The sequence below is a fragment of the Eschscholzia californica genome, unplaced genomic scaffold (genome assembly GCF_041429995.1).
Source record: "Eschscholzia californica isolate CP2 unplaced genomic scaffold, dmEscCali1.0.p SCAF_2, whole genome shotgun sequence".
In the NCBI taxonomy this organism is placed as follows: domain Eukaryota; kingdom Viridiplantae; phylum Streptophyta; class Magnoliopsida; order Ranunculales; family Papaveraceae; genus Eschscholzia; species Eschscholzia californica.
In genome coordinates this window covers 54,197,310-54,223,364 of record NW_028238309.1, presented here as the reverse complement: position 1 = coordinate 54,223,364, position 26,055 = coordinate 54,197,310, and the positions used below count along the sequence as shown (strand labels likewise).

The following is a 26,055-nucleotide window of genomic DNA, read 5'->3' as shown; positions in this document are numbered from 1 at the left end:
ACATCCGTTAATACACTTTATTATGTAACTATTGAAATTTTATTGATTCACTACAATTACTCATTTGATTGCACATAGTCAATTGTAACATTTACTATGTAGTGTATACATACAATCAATATCAACAATATATTGAAGAGTTTTTTGGAGGCTAGTAATAATTTTTGACCGTATATGATTAGATTCAAGTTATACAGTTTCATGACTTTCTTCATGTCAATTTGTAAATCTTTTGTATCTAAGTCTTTCTCTTTTTTTGTTCAACAAAAAAAAAAAAGTCTTTCTTTTTTACCTCAACAAAAAAAAATAATCATTCTTCTTAGTTTTGGAGTTGTGTTATATTAAAACAGAAATGGAGGGCTTTAGGGCAAAAAACACATGTACTGATGAAACCTAACGAGGTCAAGCAACCAAGCCACCATGTACCTCATAATAGTTCAGTGTATTTATGCAGAACACTTGTCAAGATACTAGCCAACCTATAGATCATGTTAGATCTTAACAAAATATTCAATAATGATAAGTCGCATCACTTGTCAAAAACACACAATCAAACATATTTTAAAAACGTCCAAACCCACATCCATAGATCACATTAGAGCTCGACAAGCTGTCGATTAGTCGTAACACTAGGTCGTAGGTCATGTATAAGTCTAACAAGAAAATGTATCTTTACTTTTCGAAAATAAAAGAAAAGAAAAGTCACAAAATAAAATATAATGAGGGGAATTGAAATAAAAGCATTTAAGGTAGGAACTACATTCGGATCTATGACACATACAGCAGTTTCAATTTACTTGAGTTTCTCTCTGGTGCGGCAGGTCATATTTAATTCATCCTTCCACTGCCATCACCCACTCTCTCTCTACTTTTTCATTAATCAATCCAACTTTTGTTAATGATTTCCAATTATTTTATTACATATAAAAGATTGGATTTGGTTTTTCTTCTTTTTGGTCTATGAATTGTTTATTTTGAGAGAGAGAAAGGGGTCTTCTCTTTCACACCTTTCGGTTCATTCTTACAATATTGTCATGGAAGAGTACTCTAGGGTTTCACTACTACTATCTTCAAATCAAATTATAAGGTCTGCCTCCCCACTCTTAATTTTCTTCATCTTTTACTCTGATTAAGCTAGTTTAATCTTTGGGTGTTTTTCTTCTCATCTAAATTTACTTACCATATTTTCCTTTTGTCTTACTCTTAAAGATGAAAAAAAGAAGTAGAAATAGTTGTTGAATCTCAAAATAGGAAATTTTGACTAAAATTGATCTGGGTCTTTGTTCTTCTAAAATGGGTATTTGGTTAAACAAATTTCTTATTTTTGGAATATTTGATGTTTATATGGCTTTATGGTTTCTGGGTTTCTAGGGTTTTTGAGGATTGAAGTTCAAGGGAAGTAATGGAGGAGATTGAGAAAACTAACAGAGCAGCTATAGAGAGCTCCCATGGAGTTCTTTCCTTATTATCTAAACCCCAAGATCAGATTCAGTATAGAAATTTGAAGGTAGAAACTGGAGAAGCAGTGATGAAGTTCAAGAGAGTAATATCAGGTCTTAGTAATAGTTTGGGTCATGCTAGATTTAGGAAAAGGAAGGAATTTCAATCCCCTCTACCTCTAAATAGCTTCTTAGATAACCCTAATTGCATAACTTCAGCTAAACCTCTCCAATTTATCCCAGCCAACACAAATTTAGAGCTGGGTTCAACATCTATAGATCCTCAACAAAACCTTAAAAATTTGTTCTTAGAGAACCCAGCATTAGATATGAGTTGTGTTTCTAAGAATCATATCCAATTTTCTCAACAAGCACCTTCATCAATAACCCAATATCAGTTCTTCCAACAACAACAACAACAACTTAAACAGCAACAACAACAACAACAAAGATTTCAGATTCAGCAACAACAACTTCACCATCATCATCATCAGCAACAGCAAAATATGAAATTTCAAGCTGAAATGATGTATAGAAAGAGCAATAGTAATGGGATAAATCTCAAATTTGATAACCCTAGTTCTACACCCACAATGTCATCGAATCGATCTTTCATATCATCACTTAGTATGGATGGTAGTGCTAGCTTGGATGGAAAACCCTTTAATTTGATTGGAGCACCACAACTGTCAGATCACTCACAGCAAAACCCTAAGAGAAGATGCCATGGTAAAGGAGAAGATGGAAGTGGAAAATGTGGAAGTAGTGGAAGATGTCATTGTTCAAAGCGGAGGTTCGATTTTTCAATATCTTCGAAATTTTTTGATGACTTTTAGACCATAATAACATTAACCATGATCTGTTTCGTGTATCTTTTCACAGGAAATTGAGGGTGAAACGATCAATTAAGGTGCCTGCTATTAGTAACAAGATTGCAGACATTCCCCCTGATGAGTTTTCATGGAGGAAGTACGGGCAAAAACCGATCAAGGGATCGCCACACCCTCGGTATATCTCTAAATTTTGTCTACTTTTATGATGATTTATGAACTTCTAATTCAAGCTTCTACCGGTGTTAACTTTGGTCTAAAAACACTAATCTATACGCTCGTCTAGAAGTTCATGTCATTTCTGTCTTGCCCTTCGTGTTTCATTTGAACTAGTCTATATTAAAAAATAGTTGATTTTATTTCGAGACGAGCTTTAGTTGTCAAATTTGGATAAAAACAATCTCGTGGTTGAGGGGTTTCGAAAAGTTCACTACTTTGATATATCCCCCATCTTTATGAAAGTAAGTTCTGTTTGTTTTGGCACTTGTAATGATCAACAAGCTTTCATGACATTAACGAACTGGAATTGACTAAACTACCTAATTATAGATCATATACCTCTAATAGATGAAGAAAAGGAACTCTATTTCGTATTCTAATGTTCTATTTTGACAGAATAATCGACACTTTTGATCTCTCTTTTTTTTTTATCTTACCAAAATTGTCTCTTGTCCTTTTAACTCTTAAAGCTTTTATGTTGGTTAAAATTAGACTTCGCCAATGCCTAACCTTTTCTTTTTTATGGAATATTGGAACATTTAGGATTTGGTTTCTACTTTCTAATAGGTGTACTCGATTTCATCTAAAGGTCGATCGATCCACCCTTTGAAGAATTGTAATTTGGGTGTTCTAGAACTAAGCTTATCGCTATTTTTATGTTAAATTTGAAGTTATATGAAGCCAGACTTGAAGACATCGAAGTAGACTGAAAATGGCTGGTTTTGGTCTCTAAATTTTGCAGGGGATACTATAAATGTAGCAGTATGAGAGGTTGCCCAGCAAGGAAGCATGTAGAGAGATGCTTGGAAGAGCCTTCTATGCTTATCGTCACTTATGAAGGCGAACATAATCACTCTAGGTTACCACCTCAACCTGCAACCACATTGTAACCATCAAAAGCTCAATCAGAATTCTTCGATGGTTCTTCCTGTTCATATCCATCACAGTCCATGGTTCCGAACAGTCCCATGTATATAATTGTGCATGGTTCCAAGCACAAGTTATAGAAGAGAGAGAGACGGAGAGATCGTGGAGCCAAAAACAAAGTAGCGAGAGAGAGAGGGAGAAACTCTGCTGCGAAAAGATCGGAAAATCAAAGATATTGTAGTGAGGAGTTGTTTTTCGATGGAAGTGGGTAATAGTCTTTTACATGGTGGGTTTTGTTTTGGTTTTATTATGATCAGACTAGTTTACAATTTGAAATTTCATATTTTGGTTTAAATGTGGAACTCCAGCCAACATCAAAATTAATATAGCTTTTCTAATGTCATTGTTGATATTTTGTTACTTCGAATGAGTTCCTTTGTTGTTACATGGATGAGCTAACTCTTCTTTTAAATTTCCGTTCAAGGAAGTTTACTGCTACTTATTCTATTGTTGAGTTATATCGATGTGGATCAGTTTCTAACTCAGAATTGTGGAAGATGTCAAGCTGATATTCCAAGTTTAAGAGGCTTATGTGAATTTTGTTTAAAGCTGATAATGGTTGTAGTGACCTTATTTTCTTCTTAATAATAGTTAGATTTGATGAAAAGAATTATTGTAGCAACAACTGTCTCTGCTAAAATCGACTTCTACTATCCTTTTAATTTTGATGCAACACTTGCCAAAGACCGTGGGCTGGAGCTCAGAAGTCAGGGTTTCATCAAGACGCTCCGAGTTCATACTCCCTTGAAAGTTTTCCAAGCTATACGAAAAACCCTTTGGTGCAACACTAAAATTGGCTTAAATTGAAACCAAATATTTGGTTTACTGCCAAGAAAGAATCTTGTTCTAAAAAAGATGGGTCTATCTAACTGTCTTTAGCTCTAGTTTATTTTCTCTCTTTTTAGGGGAGATTTGGTCAAGGTAGAATTCAAATCTTGCTAGTTGACCAAGAAGAGTTATAGGAAAGAAGAATTGGGAATGAAATTTGATATATTCTTCCCAATTTGGCCAAATCAAACATATTCTTTTGAGAATCATTCACCAAATTGTACTTTCCTAAGAATAATGCTTTAAAGCATGAAGTTGACTAGGTGTATGGTATAAGCCAAGATATGTATCTACTATCAAGAAAAAAGACGACAATTATGTCCAACCTAACATTATCCAATATTGTTATAAGAAAATAAGAAGAAATATAAGGGTTAATTTCGTAATAAAATCTCGACATTGTCCGAAGAAAAAGAAAAAGAGAAAACCTAACTATTTTATTCCATAACCAAGAAACATGCTCCTCCACTGGCAGCACCTCATAAATGGAACTATCTCCTTCCATATAATATATATATATATATATATATATATATATATATATATATACACATATATATATTTTTCACACTCTACTTCCACTATGACTGCTCTCATAGACTTGCATGAGTCATTCCAATGAATGCAACATAAGTCTCAAGTCGATTAATCAGTCAAAGTCTTTCAGCAAACCAGTCAAAATTTCCTGCATCTACTGCTCTCTCTTGAATTACTTGAAATCAAAGGAAGCAAGAGGGTTTTGAGAGACTAGTTGAAAAATTCCAAGACCAATAGTAGTTTACCTTTACGTAAATATGTGGAGAGAGGAGATGTCTATGTTTGAGAAGATGTATTTTTCGAATACTGAGACGATATTTTCCAAAGACTATTTCCATTTTCTTTACCCAACGCACTTCAGTACTTTCATAGTTATAAGAAGTATTTTTTTCCGTTCTAACCGTTATTCTGTTATAACAATTTTTTTGGTAACTATTCATGAAACAATATGATGCAGGGGCACCCGGCGTGGAGGCTTTTTCCATGACTAAACCGGGCCATGGGCCATCCGGCCATGAAGAGTAGCTTTAGGAAGTCCCAATTTTAGTATGATCATTAGAGAATTTAGGTTTAGGAAATTATGTTATTTTAGTATTTCCAATAATTGGAAAGGTCCAGATTTGAGTCTAGTTATTTAGGAAGTTGCAGTATTTTATTTATTTAGGAAAGTCTAATTCAAGTCTATCTAGGAAAGTCCAGAATCCTATAAAAGGATATCTAGTTTGTCCATTATGGTCATGTTGAAGAGAAAACCCAATCAAGTTTAATCGAGTTTACAGTTATTTAGAGTTATTTAATCGTTATTTTATCGTTCTTCGTATTAGTTTATTTTATTCTTAAATTCCGCTGCGTTCTACATCACAATATCTCATATTAACTAGCTTGAAGATTGTCCAAGTCTCCAATAAATAATGCTAGTTATTAGGTTTGGAGTTGCAGAGCAAAATTATGTAAACACAGATTTTGCCATTTTAGGCTATAAATGGATGGAAAAATTTATGATTTTGATTCATTAATTTGATAGAAGCCATATATTCGATTGGTTCTAAGTTGCCGGTACCCACATAATCATACTTTGAGCAAAATACAGAATATCGTTGGACGAATCTCATTCGTTTCTAATACCTTGGGCGGATACACATTACATATATTATGGCTACTTATATATATCATTGTAAACAATCAACCTCATATCTCAGCCTTCTACTTTTGTAAGTGAAATTTCAAAGTAGGCTTTAAACAAATATTTTTAATTTATTAAGCATTACCCACTATTTTTTGCTAAAATGGTAAGCAATACCTCCAAATGAGTTAAATGTTGAGATCGATAAAATTTTGCAAATATATTCTTTTGATATCAAACATCAAGCAACATTTGGATAACTGATTAGTTCTAACGAGATTTGTTTGAGAGTCCATTAGGCACAACTCGTAGGCACAACTCTCTCCGAAAACTAGCCAAACAAATGATTGTCTAAGATTCACCTACTTTGCAGTTAAGTTCTTACTAATGCCCATGCGACGAGGGTTAATATTGATGCCTCCTCCGAATGTAAACAGTTGGAGTCACTCAACGCTCCACCTCAGTGTAGAACTAAGGTTACTAGAAATTATGATACACTGTTCCTACACTAGCTCTGGTACCATGTTAGAGTCTTCAGGCCTAACTTTCTTGGGAAACCACCAACTTGGAAGATATTAAAAATTGCTACGACATATCTAATTCACAAATTCTAATGTCTGGGTGATGTGGAACAATGCTAATAGTGGCATATCATGTTTGAAACATATAATTGAGGCGAGCTTACAATACATGTCATAGAATACCAAGAGAGGCAGAGAGAGCCATTATCCTTTTTAAGACACATTTCATTATTGAAAGGAAGAAACAAGAGATTGGATCTAGAGGCAACCAAGGTGGTTGCAAGCTTTTTCATTAAAACAACTATATATCTATTATGTTATAACAATTTTTTTTCTAACTATTTATGAAAAAGAGTACGATATCACAATTAAAACATCTACGTACGTATTTACTAAGAAAACGAATTAAAACATCTATATATCTATCTATCAAATAAAACATGATTTCATTCAAAACATCTCCTTATCCAACACAAGTTCATGCAAATTAAGTTTTATTAAACCTTTATTAAATTAAGATGTTGCTCTAAACTAAGAAACATCTCTTTATGGTCTATATACACAATCAAGACAACCATATATCTAATATCAAAGGAGGATTAAGAAAGAGGTGGCGGTAAATTTAAATCAAATGGCAAGGGAAACTTTTCCTTTTCCTTGCCCACATTTTCCCCTTTCCTTTTCCTTATTGTAACAGGACTTTGAATTTCATCTTGGGTAAAAATATATTTAGATTTGGGTTTTCGTCTTGGGGCATTAGATCTAAGAAGGTTGATGGTTGCCTCATGGAATGCTCTAGAAGCTTCCACAGAAGAATCAAAGTAACCCAGCCATTTCATTTTATTAGTATATGGATTCTTGATAACAGCTGAGTATCTTCCCCAAGGTAGTTTCCTTACTCCTTCACAAGTCTTACCGGACTCGTTTCCACCATCGCCATTACTGCTTCCACCGCCGAAGACTCCTTCAACTGGTAAATTTGTCTTTTGGGCCGCCATGACTTGAGTTGACCAAGTGAAATTGGAGTATATCGAACTTAAGGTATTTGATAGATAAAACTCAAAAAATAATATAACAATATGAGAAGTGCTACATGTATAAATAGACTTTTTTTAGGTTAAAAATCTTTGGGATTGAGTTTGTTTAGATTACAAAACATTAGTGACATTTATGTTGATATCTTTATGTAAGATCATGTCAAATCTTTAGTAATAAAACAACAAAGCTATTAGATGGCACACCACTTTTACTTGGTTGCATAATATATATAGTTCAATAAACCAACAAATAAAAATCAGTACTACATGTTTTAAATTGTTTATTAACGACCAATGTGTTAAAAGTCAATAAGAACTAAAGGCCATTTTTTATATTTTCTTTCTATTTCTTGTAATATCATTCCTTTCCGAAACTTTATTCTTTAAAAAATCTGCGTACTTTTGTTATAATAAGCATTTCCCGTGTTATAACTCTTTATCATTCACAAATGATAGTTTAGTAATTTATGAAGAGACGTAATATCATACTTTAAGGATTGTCGAACTAGTTATTAGGGTTTGTGTTGCAGAATGAAATTTATGCAATCACTTAGATTATGCCATAAATGGATAAAAATAACTGTGTGCATGACCGCGATTCATTGTTTTTTCTTCTTTTGGTGTTAATGGTATACAGTTGGTGCTTACGTACAACGTACGTACGGAACGGTATGTGGGAAAATTCATTTTTAACTTTCTAGCGCTTTTGACTAATACCTTTGCTAACAAGTTTCACATTATTTTTTGCCACAATAGATACTTATTTGTCATTGTAACCAATCAACCTAGTATACCTTCTTCAACATTCTCGTTTTGTAAAACAAATATCAAATTAGTTTTAGAAACAGCCTAATTTCCATACACATTACGCACTCTTTTGTAAAATAGTTAGTAATACCTCGAAAAGTGTACATTTTTTTTGAAACGGCAAAACTTGTATTGATATAAGTATGGTTTTTGATACACTCTTATTTTTTTTACTGTGTAAGTAATAAGAGTGTGAGGAAAAGGGTCGCTCTGAGGCGGAGCGATTTTTTCCTCTCCGGCACCACCATTACTCACGACGGCGACGGTTTCTTTTGGCAGATCTGATCGGTTTCGACCGGTTACCGCCAAATATTGTATCGTTTCTTCCTCTTTTTCCTTCATTCTTGAGATTTAGCCTTTCATCATTTATAAAGGAGACGGATTTAATGGTTATATCTGGTTGTTTGGGTGTGTTTAGGGGTGGTGTTGGTATTTGATCTTGTGGTGTGTTCATGGTGTTAGGTTGCGGATTTCATGATTCGGTGGTGGTGGTGTGGAGGTATAAAAAAGATGGATATGTTTTAATGGTGATGGTGGTGGAGTTGGATTTCAGTGGTGGAGCTGTGCAATTCAGCGGGTCTGGTGCTCGCAGTGGCTGCGGTTTTCCGGCGACAGAAACGACTTTTCGGTGACGGCGTCGGTTTTCCGGTGATGGATTTGGTGGTTCTTTTAGTATTAGTACAATATATTTGTCGACCTTCAGGGTCTTTTCATTCTCGACCTTTAGGGTCTTTTCATCCTCGATCTTTAGGATCTTTTGTCGGCCTTTAGGGTCTTTTATTTGAGTTAGTTCGAGTCAATTTCTTTCTCTTCGTGAGGCACTTTACATTTGAAGGTATGTAACTCTCATGAAATTTTCAGAGGAGAGAAATAACAATTATACCCATGTAACATTGTGATTTATCACTTATGAAGTGAAATAGTTTCACTTGATTTCAAAAAAAAAAAGTATGGTTTCACTATATGATTACTTGAGATTGAATCACACAATATTCTTTGTTTGATTTAGTATTCTTTTATGTTTTGATACTCCATAAAAGTTCTATTATCCTTCAGTTTGTTTCGCTTCATGTTAGCTAAACTCTAGAAAGGCTACCTTATCACCTTATGAGAAAGAATATATCCTAGTAAGAAACAAGCAGGAGCACGAAAAAATAGAAACCTTAACGCTTGATGCTGGCTAAAACAAGCTACAAAACATATTTCATTGGGAGCCAAATTAACAATTTAGTCTATAAGTGTTTGAATGAAATCCTAGTAGTCACATATGAAGAAAATTAAAGATAATCACAATTGAAATTTAACTTATGAAGTTATATGTTAACATGATTCATGAGAGACAAAGGATACAAAAACACCCTAAATTTTGAAGTTGACTCGCCCATATTATGCGTGCATTTTTTTTGAGGAAGAGATAAAATAATGCACATATGATTTGCATGGGTTAGAAGATCATTAGATAACAACTCAACGGCAATCTTTCATGATAGACAAATCTCGAATAGATATCGAAATGTTATATTCTTGGGTAGAGTTCCCCTTTATAGAGCAAAATGGTAAGCTTCAAAAGCGATGTATTTGTATACCAAGAAAACGAATTAAAACATATACCTACCACACAAAATATGATTCCATTCAAAAGATATCCTTATGAAACACAAGTTCATGCAGTAGACAACATGAAATACATGAAATATATAAATTTTTATTGCGATAAGAGATACTCCAAATTAAGATATAACTCTTAGTTTTCTACATATAATCAAACATAATAACCATTTAATCAAACAGGAGGTGGGAAATTCAAATCAAATGGCAAAGGAACTTTCTTCTTTTCCTCACTCATATTTTCCAAATTTTTTTCCTTCACAATATTACCACCACTTTCAATTTCAGATTCACTAGAAACATATTTGAATGTGTTGCTTTTTCTTGGGGCACCGGAGTTACTGAACCCGACCTTGTCGTAAGCTGTAGAGGTTTCCTCAGCAGTGTCAAAATATCCCAGCAATTTCATTTTTTTTGTGAATGGGTTTTTGGTAACAGATGAGTATCTGTCCCGTGGTCGTCTCGTAACGCCTTCAGAAACCACGACAGGTTCTTTTCCTCCACCACCACCATTGTTGTTGCCGCCTTCAGAAATTCCTTTCATAAGTGAATTTCTCTTTGGAGGTGCCATGAGATGAATTTGAGTATTATGGTACTTGATAGCCATAATGCTCAAATTACATGTATAAATAGACTTTTTTTTTTTTGTATCTTCCTTGTGGTTAACAATCTTTGGGATTTAGGTTATTTATTACATTACAAAAAGTTAATTATATCTATGTTGATATCTTTATATAAGATTATGGTTTTATTATCACATACCCAAACATACCATTAGTAGTTTTGACAAAAAATCTAAATTCAAGGGGGTAAGTTCGATTAGCAATTATTGAAGAGGGTAAACTCAATTATCAATTAATTTTGAGGAGTTAAACTCAAAAAACCCTTTTTTTTTTGCGTCTGAGTCTGAATTTCTGAATAACTTTACAAGTTAGCATGTTTGTTTTTCAATCTGAATTATTAGATCTGAAATTGATTTTTTGACAGTTATATCCTTATTACATGTATTTGAAAAAAAACCAAATCCTAATTTTTCTCTTCAACACCCTAATTTTTCTCACCTTTCTAGTTATAAAAACAAAGACAACCCTAAAACAGTTGTATCTTATCTCTGTCGTCTCTCTCTAACATACCCTATTTCTCTCTCTAAAACCACCACCACCACCCCCGCCAAAGACGGCCCTAAAAAACAACCGGCGGCAATGGAGGTCCATCAAAGACGACAAGACTCAGACTCTTTCTTTCTCTAACAGACCCTCTTTCTCTCTCTCTAACAGACCTGAGATGTTAAACTCTCACCATATTCGGCGAAGGTTCGTCTGTAATCAAACATCAAGTCGTTTCCTCCACTACTTGGCTGGTTATTTCTCGTACTAAACCGATCTCAACACCCAATCAAAATCCAAAATTTTTATTTTTCATAGTCGTAACCAGGATTTGGATTCAATCTTCTTCATAGTTCTATTTCTTTGAGATATTCAACTAGTATAGACGAATAAGAGAAGATTCTTGCAAGTTTTCATCACTATTTCTTCAAGTTCCTTATTATTTTGTTCGGAAATTGAAAGCCATGCTTGTTTATTGAAGAGAAAGATGACTATTATATGATTATGTCCTACCTAAATTAACTTGGTATAGTCGGATATGTATCTACTAAAAAAATGACTATTATGTCCTACCTAACATTTTTTTTTTTAGAATTAGATCTACATAAGTCGTTACAAGGCATTGATACATCGATACGATGTGATAAGCACAATAATTGTTGAAATACTATTTGGCCTAAAGCCTGGCGAATTAAATGGCATATAACCTGGCGAATTAAATGGCCAAAAGCCTACGTAAACTACTTTATTTATACTCAAGTTCAATATTTCCTGGATTTGCACTTCCATGGAGATCGAACCTGGGACCTCTGCATTGCAGAGTATATGCACTGATCAACTGGCCTACCAGTGGTTGGCATGTCCTACCTAACGTTGTCCTTATTTTTATAACAAAATAAGAAGAAATGTAAGGATTAATTTGGTAATAAAATCTCAACACTGTCCCAAGAAAAAGAAAAAAAATAGAGAGAAAACCTAACTATTTTATTATATAACCACCAAACATGTTCCTCGACTGGCAGCACCTTATAAATGGAATTATCTCCTTCCATATTAGTATATAATTATATATATACACATGTATATATTTCTCACACTCGACTTCCACTATGTCTGCTCTCATAGACTTGCATGACTCATTCGAATGACTGCAACATTAGTCTCAAGTCGCTAAATCAGTCAAAGTCTTTCAGCGAACCAGTCAAAATTTCTTGCATCTACGTCTCTTTCTCTTGAATTACTTGAAATCAAAGAAAGCAAGAGGGTTTTGAGAGACTAGTTGAAAATTTTCAAGACAAATAGACAATAGTTTATTTTTTCGGAAATATGTGGAGAGAGGAGATGTCTACGTTTGAGAAGATGTCTTTTTCAAATACTGAGACGCTGTTTTCCATAGACTATTTCCATTTTCTTTACCCTATGTACTTCAGTACTTTCATAATTATAAGAAGTATTTATTCCATTCTAACCGTTTTTCTGTTATAACAATTATTTTGTTGTAACTATTTATAAAAAAGACATTATCACATATTAGCTAGTTTGAAGATAGTCGAAGTCTCCAATAAATAATGCTTGTTATTAGGTTTCGAGTTCAGAGCAAAATTACGTAAACACTGATTTTGCCATTTTGGGCTATAAATGGATTGAAAAATTTATGATTCTTAATTCATTTATTTGATAGAAGCCATATATTTGATGGGCTCTAAGTTGCTGGTGCACACATAATCATACTTTGAGCAAGGCCGCGGCTTTGGGGAATAAAGAAAATTCTCGAGGGAATCCAAATTTTTTTGAAAATTCTCCGGAGAATAAATTTTTATGGGAAATAGAGAATATAATTTTTTGAAAGTTCTCCTCCATCTCATCTGTTTTCTCTGTCACTTCATCTTCTCGACACCTCATCATCTTCTCCGGCGAAAGTCGCCGGCCAGAATATTGGCCGGCTGGCGACTTTCGCCGGAGAAGATGATGAGGTGTCGAGAAGATGAAGTGGTGCCGAGAGAGGTGATGAGATGGAGGAACCTTTCGAGTTCAGAGCAAAATTACGTAAACACTGATTTTTCCATTTTGGGCTATAAATGGATTGAAAAATTTATTATTCTTGATTCATTTATTTGATAGAAGCCATATATTCGGTGGGTTCTAAGTTGCTGGTGCACACATAATCATACTTTGAGCAAAATACAGAATATGGTTGGACGAATCTCATTCGTTTCTAATACCTTTGGCGGATACACATTATATATATTTGCTGCTATAGCTACTTATATATCATTGTAAACAATCAACCCCTCATATCTCAGCCTTCTAGTTCTGTAAGTGAAATCTCAAAGTAGGCTTTAAACAAATATTTTTAATTTATTAAGCATTACCCACTATTTTTTGCTAAAATGGTAAGCAATATCTCCAAATGAGTTCAATGTTGAGATCGATAAAATTTTGCAAATATATTCTTTTGATATCAAACATCAAGGAGCATTTGGATAATTGATTAGTTCTAACGAGACTTGCTTGAGAGTCCATTAGGATTTAGGCACGACTCTCTACGAAAACTAGCCAAACAAATGATTGTCCAAGATTCACCTACTTTGCGGTTAAGTTTTTAATAATGCTCATGCAATGTGGGTTTATATTGATGTATCCTCTGAATGTAAACGGTTGGAGTCACTCAATGCTCCACCTCAATGTAGAACTAAGGTTACGAAATTATGATACATTGTTCCTACACTAGCTCTGACACCATGTTAGTCTTCAGGCCTAACTCTCTTGGGAAACCACCAACTTGGAAGATATTAAGAATTGCTACGACTTATCTAATTCACAAATTCTAATGTCTGGGTGATGTGGAACAATGCTAATAGTGGTATATCATGTTTGAAATATATAATTGGGGCGAGCTTACAATACATGTCATGGAATACCAAGAGAGGCAGAGAGCCATTTTCCTTATTAAAGACACATTTCATTATTGAAATGAAGAAACAAGAATTTGGATGGAGAGGCAACCAAGTTGGTTGCGAGCTTCTTCATTAAAACATATATATATATATATATATATATTTATATTTATGAAAAAGAGTACGATATCACGATTAAAACATCTATGTACGTGTTTACTAAGAAAACGAATTAAAACATCTACATATCCATCTATCAAACAAAACATGATTTCATTCAAAACATCTCCTTATCCAACACAAGTTCATGCAAATTAAGTTTTACTAAATTAAGATGTTCCTCTAAACTAAGAAACATCTCTTTATTGTCCATATACAATCAAAACAACCATGTATCATCAAAGGAGGATTAAGAAGGAGGTGGTGGTAAATTCAAATCAAATGGCAAGGGAACTTTTTCCTTTTCCTTGCCCACAATTTCCACTTTCCTTTTCTTTGTAACAAGACTTTGGATTTTTGTCTTGGGGCATTAGATTTACTAAGGTTGATGGTTGCATCATGGAATGCTCTAGAAGCTTCCACATCAGAATCATAGTAACCCAACCATTTCATTTCATTTGTATATGGATTCTTGATAACAACTGAGTATTTTCCCCAAGGTAGTTTCCTTATTCCTTCGCAAGTCTTACCAGACTCCTTTCCACCACCAACATTACTGCTTCCACCACCGAAGACTCCTTCAAATGGAAAATTTGTCTTTTGGGCCGCCATGACTTGAATTGACAAAGTAAAATTGGGGTATTTCGATCTTAAGGTATTTGATAGATAAAACTAACAAATAATATAACAATATGAGAAGTGCTACATGTATAAATAAACGTTTTTGGTTAGTCTCTTCATATATGTTAAAAATCTTTGGGATTGAGTTTGTTTAGATTACAAAACATTAATGACATTTATGTTGATATCTTCATGTAAGAATTAAGATCATGTAAAATCTTTAGTAATAAAACAACAAAGCTATTAGATGGCACACCACTTTCACTTAGTTGCATAATATAGTTCGATAAACCTACAAATAAAAATCAGTACTACATGTTTTAAATTGTTTATTAACGGCCAATGTGTTAAATGTCAATAGGAACTAAAGGCCACTTTTTATCTTTTCTTTCTGTTTCTTGTAATATCATTCTTTTCCGAAATTTTATTCTTGAAAAATCTGCGTACTTTTGTTATAATAAGCATTTCTTCTGTTATAACTCTTTATCATTCACAAATGATAGTTTAGTAATTTATGAAGAAACGTAATATCATACTTTAAGGATTGTCGAACTAGTTATTAGGGTTTGTGTTGCGGAATGAAATTTATGCAATCAATTTTATTATGCCATAAATGGATAAAAATAACGGTGTGCATGACCAGGATTCATTGTTTTTTCTTCTTTTGGTATTAATGGTATATAGTAGGTGCTTACTGTTGGGTTCGTATCAGGGTTGGGCCCATTGGGGTGATTTCTTGGTTGGGCCCATTACCATCTTATAATTAATTGAGAGTGAGCCTCACCTACTCACTACTAGTCAAGACTATTTGTCTTCTAGTTAGCACATGGGTGGGGTCCACCTCTAGAGGGAAGATGGCATTCAAAGTTTTCTTTCTCTAGACAATTAATGTCCCACATCTTCCAACTAGTGAAACTAAAGGTGCATTATAATAAGTTGCTTGACCACTCATTGTAAAACATATGGGGGAGTAGAGAAGGCTCCCACACGCGCACGCACAAATGTGAGGCATTTGGGCTTTAACTATTTGGGTTCTTTGGCTATTTGGGCTTATGGGCCTTCAGACCGTGGCCCGTGAGCCCGTGTACTCGGGAGCTTATAGAGAAAAAGACTCTTTTGCCACGAAGAGTAGTTTCACTTAAATTCAGATTTTGACTAAGTCGGTGGAATTAACCTAATCAGTATTTGAGTATGTTAATCCAATTAGTTTAAGTGTTTATCTCTGATGAGTTCGTTAGAACTCATTTATTTGTCGTCAACTTTCGTTTGTTAGTTGTTAACTTTTAATAAAACTAATTGAGTTAAACTGGTTTTCAGGAATAATCCAAAGTAGTGAAAAATTCAATAATCATGAGAAGTTGATAGTCTAGTACAACTTAATTTAGTCTTGTGGATGATTTGCACTAAAGGCACTTGTAGTGAAGTCAGTAAGAGGCATTCCATAATGTGTTGAAAATTAGGGACCCAAGTGGTAAATCGGTTTGTTTATTGAAATCTTTACAATTCGGGGGAAGTAGCACCATTAATTTGGAAATCATGGAACAAAAGGGTCCCACCACTGAGTTCTTAGGAAATAATAAGTGATTTGGTTGAAGTTAGGTAATTTAGAGTATTGGGTGATGATGACTTGCTATAACCCAGGGCAGCAAATAATTTAAAAGAGGAATGGAACCCACCATATTTTTTTGGTTAGGAAAGGTAAAGCTTTACTTCCTTATCAGAATAACAGCCGATCATGGAAGATTTGGGGTGATCCTATCGCCACTTTCTAGGGATAAAAGAGGGACTGAGAAGGGGCAGAGAAAAGGGGGGTTTTGAAGGATAACAACTTAGAAAGAGAATCCAGGAGGTAGCCGGACAGAACGAGCGAAAGAACAGAGGCAGCCCACTGGTGGAAATCTAGAGAAATTCAAGTACAACGGTTTTCTTCTTCTTCTTAGATGTTTTGATTAGAGAGAGAATTGTAGAGACGGTGATTCATTGAATTTTCAAAGACCAATATTAAAGATTCTTCGGAATATTTTATCTTCTTTTCATCATTTGTTTTTCATCTCCTTCTTTGTGAGAGAGTTAAGAGAGAAAACAGAGTGTTGAAGATAGAAGAGAGAGGATATTTGTATGATTGAGTTTTCTTTGTGAGAGAGAACCTCATCATCAACTATCCATCTCATTCATCATGGAGGAGAATCAAATCAATAAACCTCTCATTCGGTGATCTTCTCTACTTTTACTTTTGATTTCATAATGAGAAGATCTTTTATTATTTTGATGATGTGTGTGTAATATATGAGTAGCTAAGTTTGTTATTCTGGAGTGAAGATGAAGCTTCAAATATGAGTGAAATAGTTTACTTTTTTTGCCATGATTCTAACAAAGGTGCATCTTTGTTTAACTATGTCTAGTTGAGTCCATCGAATAATAATTATAACTTCATCGTTTATACTTATAGCTTGATAGGTCATACTTAGAAGTAAGTTTCTTTGATGGTTTATACTTGTAAATTTGATAAACGATAGTTGGGATAGGATTATTTAGGATTTCAATCTAGCGTAGTCCCTCTTGAACACGGTTGTTTTAAATGTTTGATTTTCCGATGTTTAAATAATGTTGTTTATCTAAATGTTGAGTTATAAAGTTAGAGAATCATGATAGGAAAGGGGTGAAGTTATTTATGAATGTTTAAAGTGGATTCCGAACTCTAGGATTTTTCTCTCATATTATATTTTTTACTATTTATTTGAGTTTCTTTTTGTTTGACTATATTGTTATTTTCACCAAAACCAATTTAAAAAGAAAAACCGTGATATTTTCAAGTCTAAGAATAGGTTTAACTAGTCTCTGAGGAACGAACCGGTCTTACCGGAATTATTACTTGACGCCCGTATACTTGCGGGTGGTGACCTATTTAGGAAACTTTCTAGGCCCAACCAACCTCCAACTCTCTTAACTTCTCTACCACGTTTCCTAGGCGGTTAGGGTTTTGTCAGAGGCTATATATACTGGCCAAAATCAAGAGAGAAAATACAAAACTCAATTCAGCTATCTTCCTCTCTCTGTCTGCTCAAGCTTCGAGTTTTGCAATTTCCATTACTTTCTCTGTCAGTGCAGATAGAGGCAGTAAGTTGTGGTCAATTCTTGGGGAGTCAACGGAAACAGTAATTTGCACCGAGGTTACTCCGAAATCACTTTCAAGGCAAGTGACCTCCATAACGCGACACAACGAAGAAAGTTATTACTGTTCGATTAATCCATTGATCTACCCTATATTTCCAACAATTTGAAAGTGATTTTCTGATCAATGGCTGCTGTTAATCTTAAAACTCTACGTGATATGTCAAAGATGATCCCTCTTGATGGAACTAACTACAAGAGGTGGTCACAGAAGCTTCTTCTCTTCTTTGAACAACTCGAAGTTGATTATATTTTGTTCAAAGATTTATCCACTGGTTCTTCAATCGACATCGATATTACCCCTGTTAGGGATAGGTCTTCTACTTCGAACAGTGATGTGTCAAACAATAGAAAGACAACAAAATCGTTCGAAAACATCTGCTGAATCATATGGACAACAAGTTATTCGACTTGTTTGTAAACTAAAAATCTGCTAAGGATATCTGGGATACACTTGAAAAGAAATATGAAGTTGATGATGTTGGGAGGAAGAAGTACATCGTGGGAAAGTGGTTGCAGTTCCAGATCAACGATGATTCCTCAATCGTGGATCAGGTTCATGTTTATGAGAACCTGGTTGCAGAAATACTTTGTGAAGGTATGAAGATGTGCGAAATCCTTCATTCTAATGTTCTGCTGGAGAAGTTTCCCCAATCCTGGAGTGACTACAGAAACCATCTGAAGCACAAGAAGAAGGACATGTCCCTTCAGGAGCTGATCAGTTATATGAGGACTGAAGACGCTAATCGCCTCAAGGATAAGTTTGCTAACCTCTCTTTGAATTCTTCTACTACTAAATTGGTTGAATCTGTTCCCTCTGGAAACAAAGACAGGTTAAAACTAATAATAAGAAGAAGAAGTCTTGAAAAAGTAAGACAGGAGGAGTCAAGTCCAACTTAAAGATCTAGAAATCGAAGGGTCTCTGCTATGTTTGTGGAAAATCAGGATATAAGGCATACCAATGCAACCAGGGGAAGGACCAACGCTCAAACACTGTTGTACTGAATGTTGCTGAGTCTAAAGAGATCATTGTTGCAGTAGCCGAAACTTGTCTGGTGGAAAACAAACAGGAATGGGTGCTGGACACAGCAGTTTTCAGGCATATGTGTGCAAACAGAGAGATGTTTCAGACCTTCCAGGAGATGAACGATGGATCCAGCATCTATATGGGCAACTCTGCAAAAGCTGGAATCATGGGCAAAGGAAAGGTTCTTCTGAAACTCACCTCTGGAAAGAATTTGTCTCTGAACGATGTTCTCTATGTATCTACCCTAAGGAGGAATCTGATCTCGGGATCTCTTCTCAACAAAGCTGGTTTAAAATTAGTCTTTGAGTCTGATAAAATTGTAATCTCTAAGAATGGGATCTTTGCTGGGAAGGGATATCTGAGTGAGGGGCTTTTTATAGTGAACGTCGATTCAGAAATTAATAATAATTCTAGCTCTGCTTATATCGTTGAGTCTTCTGATTTATGGCATGGTAGATTAGGACACGTTAATTACGCTTCTATTAAGAAACTTAAAGAGAATGGAATCATTAGTGCAGACGATCTTGATGATCACACTAGATGTCCCATATGTGTAGAAGCTAAACACGCGAAACTGTCCTTTAAGAATGTCACAAACAGAACGACATAAATTTTAGAACTAGTACACTCAGACTTAGCTGACTTCAGAAACCTAGCTAGCAGAGGAGGTATGAGATACTACATTACCTTCATAGATGACTACTCTAGATACACGAAAGTTTACATCCTGAGGTCTAAGGATGAAGCTGAAGAAGCTTTTCTGAATTATAAGGCTGAAGTAGAAAACCAACTAGACAGAAAAATAAAGAGGTTTAGGTCTGACAGGGGAGGAGAGTATAACTCTAACACCCTTAAATTCTTTTGTGAAAAACATGGAATCATCCATGAATTTAGTGTTCCTTATACGCCACAACAGAATGGTGCGGCTGAGAGGAAAAATAGGACACTCAAAAACATGATGAACGCCATGATTCTAAGCTCAGGCTTACCCGATGAACTGTGGGGGAAGGCGATCTTATTAGCCTGCCACATACTCAACAGAGTACCTCACAAAGGGCTAGACAAAACACCTTACGAATTATAGAAATGTTATGCACCTAATCTGAAATTTCGAAGAGTGTGGGGGTGTCTGGCCAAAGTGGGTATACCTGACTTTAGGAAAGTCAGTCTCAGACCAAAGACAGTTGATTCTGTATTTATTGGTTATGCTCAAAACATTGCAGCATATAGATTCATGTTATTGGAAGATGAAACAATAATAGAATCTAGAGATGCTGAATTCTTTGAGCATGAGTTTCCTTTGAAACTACCTGTTGAAAATATTCTCATGAATGATTCGTCACTTACTAACTTACCCTTGCATGAAGAAGTGCCTAATAGTATGCTTCCATCTAGTTCTACCACTAATAGTGTAGAAGATGAAACAAAACTTAGAAAAAGTAAGAGACGTAGGATAGAGAAAACTTTTGGCCCCGATTTCAATACTGCTTTTTTATCTGAAGGTGTAGACTGGCTTAACGATCAGTTTGTATCTAGTTTCTTAATTGAGACTGATCCAAAGACTTATCATGAAGCCATAACTTCAGTAGATGCAAGCTTATGGAAAGAGACCATAAAAGGTGAGCTAGACTCTATCCTTGTCAATCACACGGGAGAGCTGGCAAACTTACCTAAAGGGTGTAAACCCATTAGCAGTAAGTGGATCTTTAAGAAAAAGATGAGACCAGATGGGACCATAGATAAGTATAAAGCCAGACTGGTGATCAGAGGCTTTACACAAAGAGAGGGACTTGACTACTTTGACACCTACTCTCTAGTGACTAAAATCACCATAATTAGATCTCTTATTGCGTTGGATGCCATGCATGACCTGGTAATACATCAAATGGATGTTAAAATGGCCTTCCTGAATTGAGATCTAGATGAGGAGATTTATATGTCTCAACCAGAGGGATTTGTGATCCCTGGTCAAGAGAACAAGGTATGTAGACTGAAGAAGTCCCTCTATGGTCTAAAACAGGCACCTAAGAAATGGTATGAGAAATTCGATGATACCATGTTGAGCAACTACTTCACTGTGAATAACTCAGACTCGTGTGTATATTGTAAACAGTGTAAGTCTGGATATGTCTGTATGTTGATGACATGCTCATCTCGGTGCCAATGAAGATGATGTGAATGAGGTAAAGACCTTTCTGTCATCTAAGTTTGAGATGAAGGACTTAGGAGAGGCATATGTAATACTAGGGGCCAAAATCAAGAGAACCCGAGATGGCATCTCTTTAAGTCAACCTCATTATGTTGAACAGATACTGAGAAAGTTCAACTCCTATGATGTGAATCCTATGAGAACCCCCTATGACCCTTGCACAACTCTTGTGAAGAATGAAGGACCAGGTGTCTCGCAATCTGAGTATGCTAAGATCATAGGAAGTGTGATGTTTTTGATGAATCACACTAGACCTGACATTGCCTTCGCGGTGAATAGACTGAGTAGATACACGCATAACCCTAGTGAGGAACACTGGAGTGCACTTCGTCGCCTGCTTAAGTATTTAAGAGACACAATTGACCTAGGCCTGCATTATGGAAAGTTCCCAGCTGTTCTGGAAGGCTACTGTGATGCTAACTGGGTCACTGATAATGATGAAGCCAGTGCTACTAGTGATTATGTTTTTGTATTAGGTGGAGGGGATGTGTCATGGAAGTCTTCCAAACAGACATGCATAGCACGATCCACCATGGAGTCTGAATTTATCGCTCTTGAGCTGGCAGGTCAGGAGGCAGAGTGGTTGAGAAATCTCTTGGGAGACATACCACAGTGGGGAAGGGAAACGACACCAATTTCCCTTCAATCTGACAGACCCTCTCACTGAAGGCTTAACGAGGAGACTAGTTCTCGAGACGTCGAGGGGAATGGGGTTGAAGCCCTTGTGCTGATTTTCCATTCCTATGGCGTGGAGCAGAGCCAGCTAGAGTAGACCTAGCAGAGCTCCATTGAAGGGTCAGAGCTTGACCAGAGGATGGTCTTAAGGCTCTTAATGCGTTCATAGCCCTTTGTGATGGTCCTAATGAGACGGACTTGATGAAGGCCGCCCTCTATAGAAGACAGACAACAGGCTTCTTAAAAACTCACCAGTCCCAAGGTATGTTCAGGGCCTACTTAATGAACATGAACGAATCGCGGAGAACGCAGAACTCACCGGGTATCGTATGTGTTGTGGGGGTCTCGGCAAAAATCTCCAAGTTCAAGAGTAATTTCACTTGGTTGCTTTATTTTTTGTTGTTGCCTCACTCCACCATGTGTCAATTCAAATCGAAAGATATTGAACACTTAAGTACATGTCCCACTTCCAGCTTAGTAGTCAGAAGTCTTTGATATCCATCTTGTGGGGGATTGTTGGGTTTGTATCATGGTTGGACCCATTTGGGTGATTCCTTGGTTGGACCCATTACCATCTTATAATTAATTGAGAGTGAGCCTCACCCACTCACTACTAGTCAAGACTATTTGTCTTCTAGTTAGCACATGGGTGGGGTCCACCTCTAGAGGGAAGATGACATTCAAAGTTTTCTTTCTCTAGACAATTAATGTCCCACATCTTCCAACTAGTGAAACTAAAGGTGCCTTATAATAAGTTGCTTGACCACTCATTGTAAAGCACATGATGGAGTAGTGAAGGCTCCCACACGCGCGCGCACACATGTGAGGCATTTGGGCTTTTAACTATTTGAGTTCTTTAGCTAGTTGGGCTATTTGGGCTTATGGGCCTTTGGGCCGTGGCCCGTGAGCTCGGGTGCCCGGGTGCTTGGGAGCTTATCTCTAACTGATTTCGTAGGGTTAATCCAATTAATTTCCGAGTTTATCTCCAACTCTCTTACTTTCTCTACCACGTTTCCTAGGCGGTTAGGGTTATCTCAGAGGCTATATATACTGGCCAAAATCAAAAGAGAAAATACACAACTTAATTCGGCTATCTTCCTCTCTCTGTCTGCTCAAGCTTCGAGTTCTGCAATCTCCATTACTTTCTCTGTCAGTGCAGATAGAGGCGGTAAGTTATGGTCGATCCTTGGGTAGTGAAGGGAAATAGTAATTTGCACCAAGGTTACTCCGAAATCACTTTCAAGACAATGGCCTCCACACCACGACACATCGAACAAAGTTATTACTGTTCGATTAATCCATTGATCTACCCTATATTTCCAACACTTACTTACAACGTACGTACGGAACGGTATGTGGGAGTATTCATTTTTAATTTTCTAGCGCTTTTGACTAATATGTTTGCTAACAAGTTTCACATTATTTTTTGCAACAATAGATACTTATACATTACGCACTCTTTGGTAAATAGTTAGTAATACTTCCGATATTTACATCTTTTTTTGAAACGGTAAAACTTGAAAAATTCCAGGCCAAACAGACAACAGTTTACTTTTTCGTAAATATGTGAAGAGAGGAAATGTCTACATTTGAGAAGATGTCTTTTTCAAATATTGAGACGATTTCCAAAGACTATTTCCATTTTCTTTACCCTATGTACTTCAGTACATTCAAAATTATGAGAAGTATTTATTCCTTTCTAACCGTTATTCTGTTATAACAATTATTTTTGTGTAACTATTTATGAAAAAGACATTATCACATATTAGCTAGTTTGAAGATTGTCGAAGTCTCCAATAAATAATGCTAGTTATTAGGTTTGGAGTTGCAGAACAAAATTATGTAAACACTGATTTTGCCATTTGGGGCTATAAATGGATCGAAAAATTTATGATTTTGATTCATTTATTTGATAGAAGCCATATATTTGATTGGTTCTAAATTGTCGGTGCACACATAATAGTACTTTGAGCAAAATACAGAATATCGTTGGACGAATTTCATTCGTTTCTAATACCACCGGCGGATAAACATTATATTTTGCTGCAATAGCTACTTATATATCATTGTAAACAATCAACCTCATATCTCACCCTTCTAGTTTTGTGAGTGAAATCTCAAAGTTGGCTTTAAACATTTTTTCTAAATAATTTCTTAGGCATTACCCAATTTTTTTTTTATTTGCTAAAATGGTAGCAATACCTCGAAAGGAGTTCAATGTTGAGATCGATAAAATTTTGCAAATATATTCTTTTGATATATATCAACCATCAAGAAACATTTGGATATCTGATTAGTTCTAACGAGATTTCTTTGAGAGTCCATTAGGCACAACTCTCTCCCAAAACTAGCCAAACAAATGATTGTCCAAGATTCACCTACTTTGCCGTTAAGTTCTTACGCTGATGCCCATGCGATGTGGGTCAATATTGATGCATCCTCTGAACGTAAATGGTTGGAGTCACTCAACGCTCCACCTCAGTTTAGAACTAAGGTTACGAAATTATGATACATTGTTCCTACACTAGCTCTGATACCATGTTAGAGTCTTTCAAGACTAATCTCTCTTGGGAAAACACCAGCTTGGAAGATATTAAAAATTGCTAGGACTTAGCTAATTCACATATTCTAATGTGTGGGTGATCTAGAACAATGCTAATAGTGGTATATCATGTTTGAAACATAAAATTGGGGCGAGCTTACAGTACATGTCATAGAATACCAAGAGAGGCAGAGAGTCATTATCCTTTTTAAGACACATTTCATTAAAACATCTATGTATCTATATATCTATTCTGTTATAACAATTTTTTTTATTAAACTTTTTTTCTAACTATTTATGAAAAAGAGTACGATTTCACAATTAAAACATCCACGTAGTATTTACTAAGAAAACGAATTAAAACATCTATATATCTATCTATCAACCAAAACATGATTTCATTCAAAACATCTCCTTATCCAACACAAGTTCATGCAAATTAAGTTTTATTAAGCTTTTATTGTCTATATACAATCAAAACTACCATATATCTAATATCAAAGGGGGATTAAGAAGGAGGTGGTGGTAAATTCAAATCAAATGGCAAGGGAATTTTTTCATTTTCCTTGCCCACATTTTCCACTTTCCTTTTCCTTATTGTAACAGGACTTTGAATTTCATCTTGGGTAAAAAAATATTTAGATTTGGGTTTTTGTCTTGGGGCATTAGATCTAAGAAGGTTGATGGTTGCCTCATGGAATGCTCTAGAAGCTTCCACATCAGAATCAAAGTAACCCAACCATTTCATTTTATTTGTATATGGATTCTTGATAACAGCTGAGTATCTTTCCCAAGGTAGTTTCCTTACTCCTTCACAAGTCTTATCGGACTCGTTTCCACCACCGAACACTCCTTCAACTGGTAAATTTGTCTTTTGGGCCGCCATGACTTGAGTTGACCAAGTGAAGTTGGAGTATATCGAACGTAAGGTATTTGATAGATAAAACTCAAAATATAATATAACAATATGAGAAGTGCTACATGTATAAATTGACTTTTTTTTAGGTTAAAAATCTTTGGGATTGAGTTTGTTTAGATTACAAAACATTAATGACATTTATGTTGATATCTATATGTAAGATCATGTTAAATCTTTAGTAATAACAAAAAAAATCTTTAGTAATAAAAAAACAAAGCTATTAGATGGCACACCACTTTTACTTGGTTGCATAATATAGTTCAATAAACCAACAAATAAAAATCAGTACTACATGTTTTAAATTGTTTATTAACGGCCAATGTGTTAAGGATTTTGACAAAAGAAAGTTTCAAACCAACACCGTCACATCAGCTGTAAACTTTCTTTTGTCAAAATCTTTTATAACTTTAGCATTTTCCATGTGTTAAATGTCTATAAGAACTAAAAACCATTTTTTTATCTTTTCTTTTGATTTCTTGTAATATCATTCTTTTCCGAAATTTTATTCTTGAAAAAATCTGCGTACCTTTGTTATAATTAGAATTTTTTGCTTTATAACTCTTTATCATTCACAAATGATAGTTTACTAATTTATGAAGAAACATAATATCATACTTTAAGGATTGTCAAACTAGTTATTTGGGTTTGTGTTGCAGAATGAGATTTATGCAATCACTTATATTATGCCATAAATGGATAAAAATAACGGTGTGCATGACCGCGGTTCATTGTTTTTTCTTCTTTTGGTATTAATGGTATATAGTTGGTGCATAATTACAACGTAAATACGGAACGGTATGTAGGAATATTCATTTTTAACTTTCTAGCGCTTTTGACTAATACGTTTGCTAAC

General features: G+C 35.2%; 3 protein-coding genes across 3 annotated transcripts; 1 reads left to right on the top strand and 2 right to left on the bottom strand.

The window, feature by feature from the left end:
- Positions 1–681: 681 nt before the first annotated feature.
- Positions 682–3,775, top strand: LOC147559088 (putative WRKY transcription factor 21). Its single transcript, XM_086660838.1, has 4 exons — positions 682–1,087; positions 1,372–2,232; positions 2,322–2,447; positions 3,231–3,775. Exons 2-4 carry the CDS (start codon positions 1,403–1,405, stop codon positions 3,376–3,378), a joined length of 1,104 nt encoding a protein of 367 aa, XP_086516964.1. The 5' UTR covers positions 682–1,087; positions 1,372–1,402; the 3' UTR covers positions 3,379–3,775.
- A 3,248-nt stretch (positions 3,776–7,023) lies between these two features.
- On the bottom strand, positions 7,024–7,422 carry LOC147559087 (ethylene-responsive transcription factor 7-like). The gene has a single exon (XM_086659146.1). It carries the CDS (start codon positions 7,420–7,422, stop codon positions 7,024–7,026), a length of 399 nt encoding a protein of 132 aa, XP_086515272.1.
- A 17,369-nt stretch (positions 7,423–24,791) lies between these two features.
- Positions 24,792–25,169, bottom strand: LOC147559086 (ethylene-responsive transcription factor 7-like). The gene has a single exon (XM_086659145.1). It carries the CDS (start codon positions 25,167–25,169, stop codon positions 24,792–24,794), a length of 378 nt encoding a protein of 125 aa, XP_086515271.1.
- Positions 25,170–26,055: the final 886 nt, after the last annotated feature.

Coding starts and splice junctions, on each gene's coding strand:
- LOC147559086 (XM_086659145.1), bottom strand. CDS start 25,169: ATGGCGGCCCAAAAGACAAATTTACCAGTTGAAGGAGTGTTCGGTGGT.
- LOC147559087 (XM_086659146.1), bottom strand. CDS start 7,422: ATGGCGGCCCAAAAGACAAATTTACCAGTTGAAGGAGTCTTCGGCGGT.
- LOC147559088 (XM_086660838.1), top strand. CDS start 1,403: ATGGAGGAGATTGAGAAAACTAACAGAGCAGCTATAGAGAGCTCCCAT. Junction 2,233..2,321: donor TGTCATTGTTCAAAGCGGAG/GTTCGATTTTTC, acceptor ATCTTTTCACAG/GAAATTGAGGGTGAAACGAT. Junction 2,448..3,230: donor AAGGGATCGCCACACCCTCG/GTATATCTCTAA, acceptor TAAATTTTGCAG/GGGATACTATAAATGTAGCA.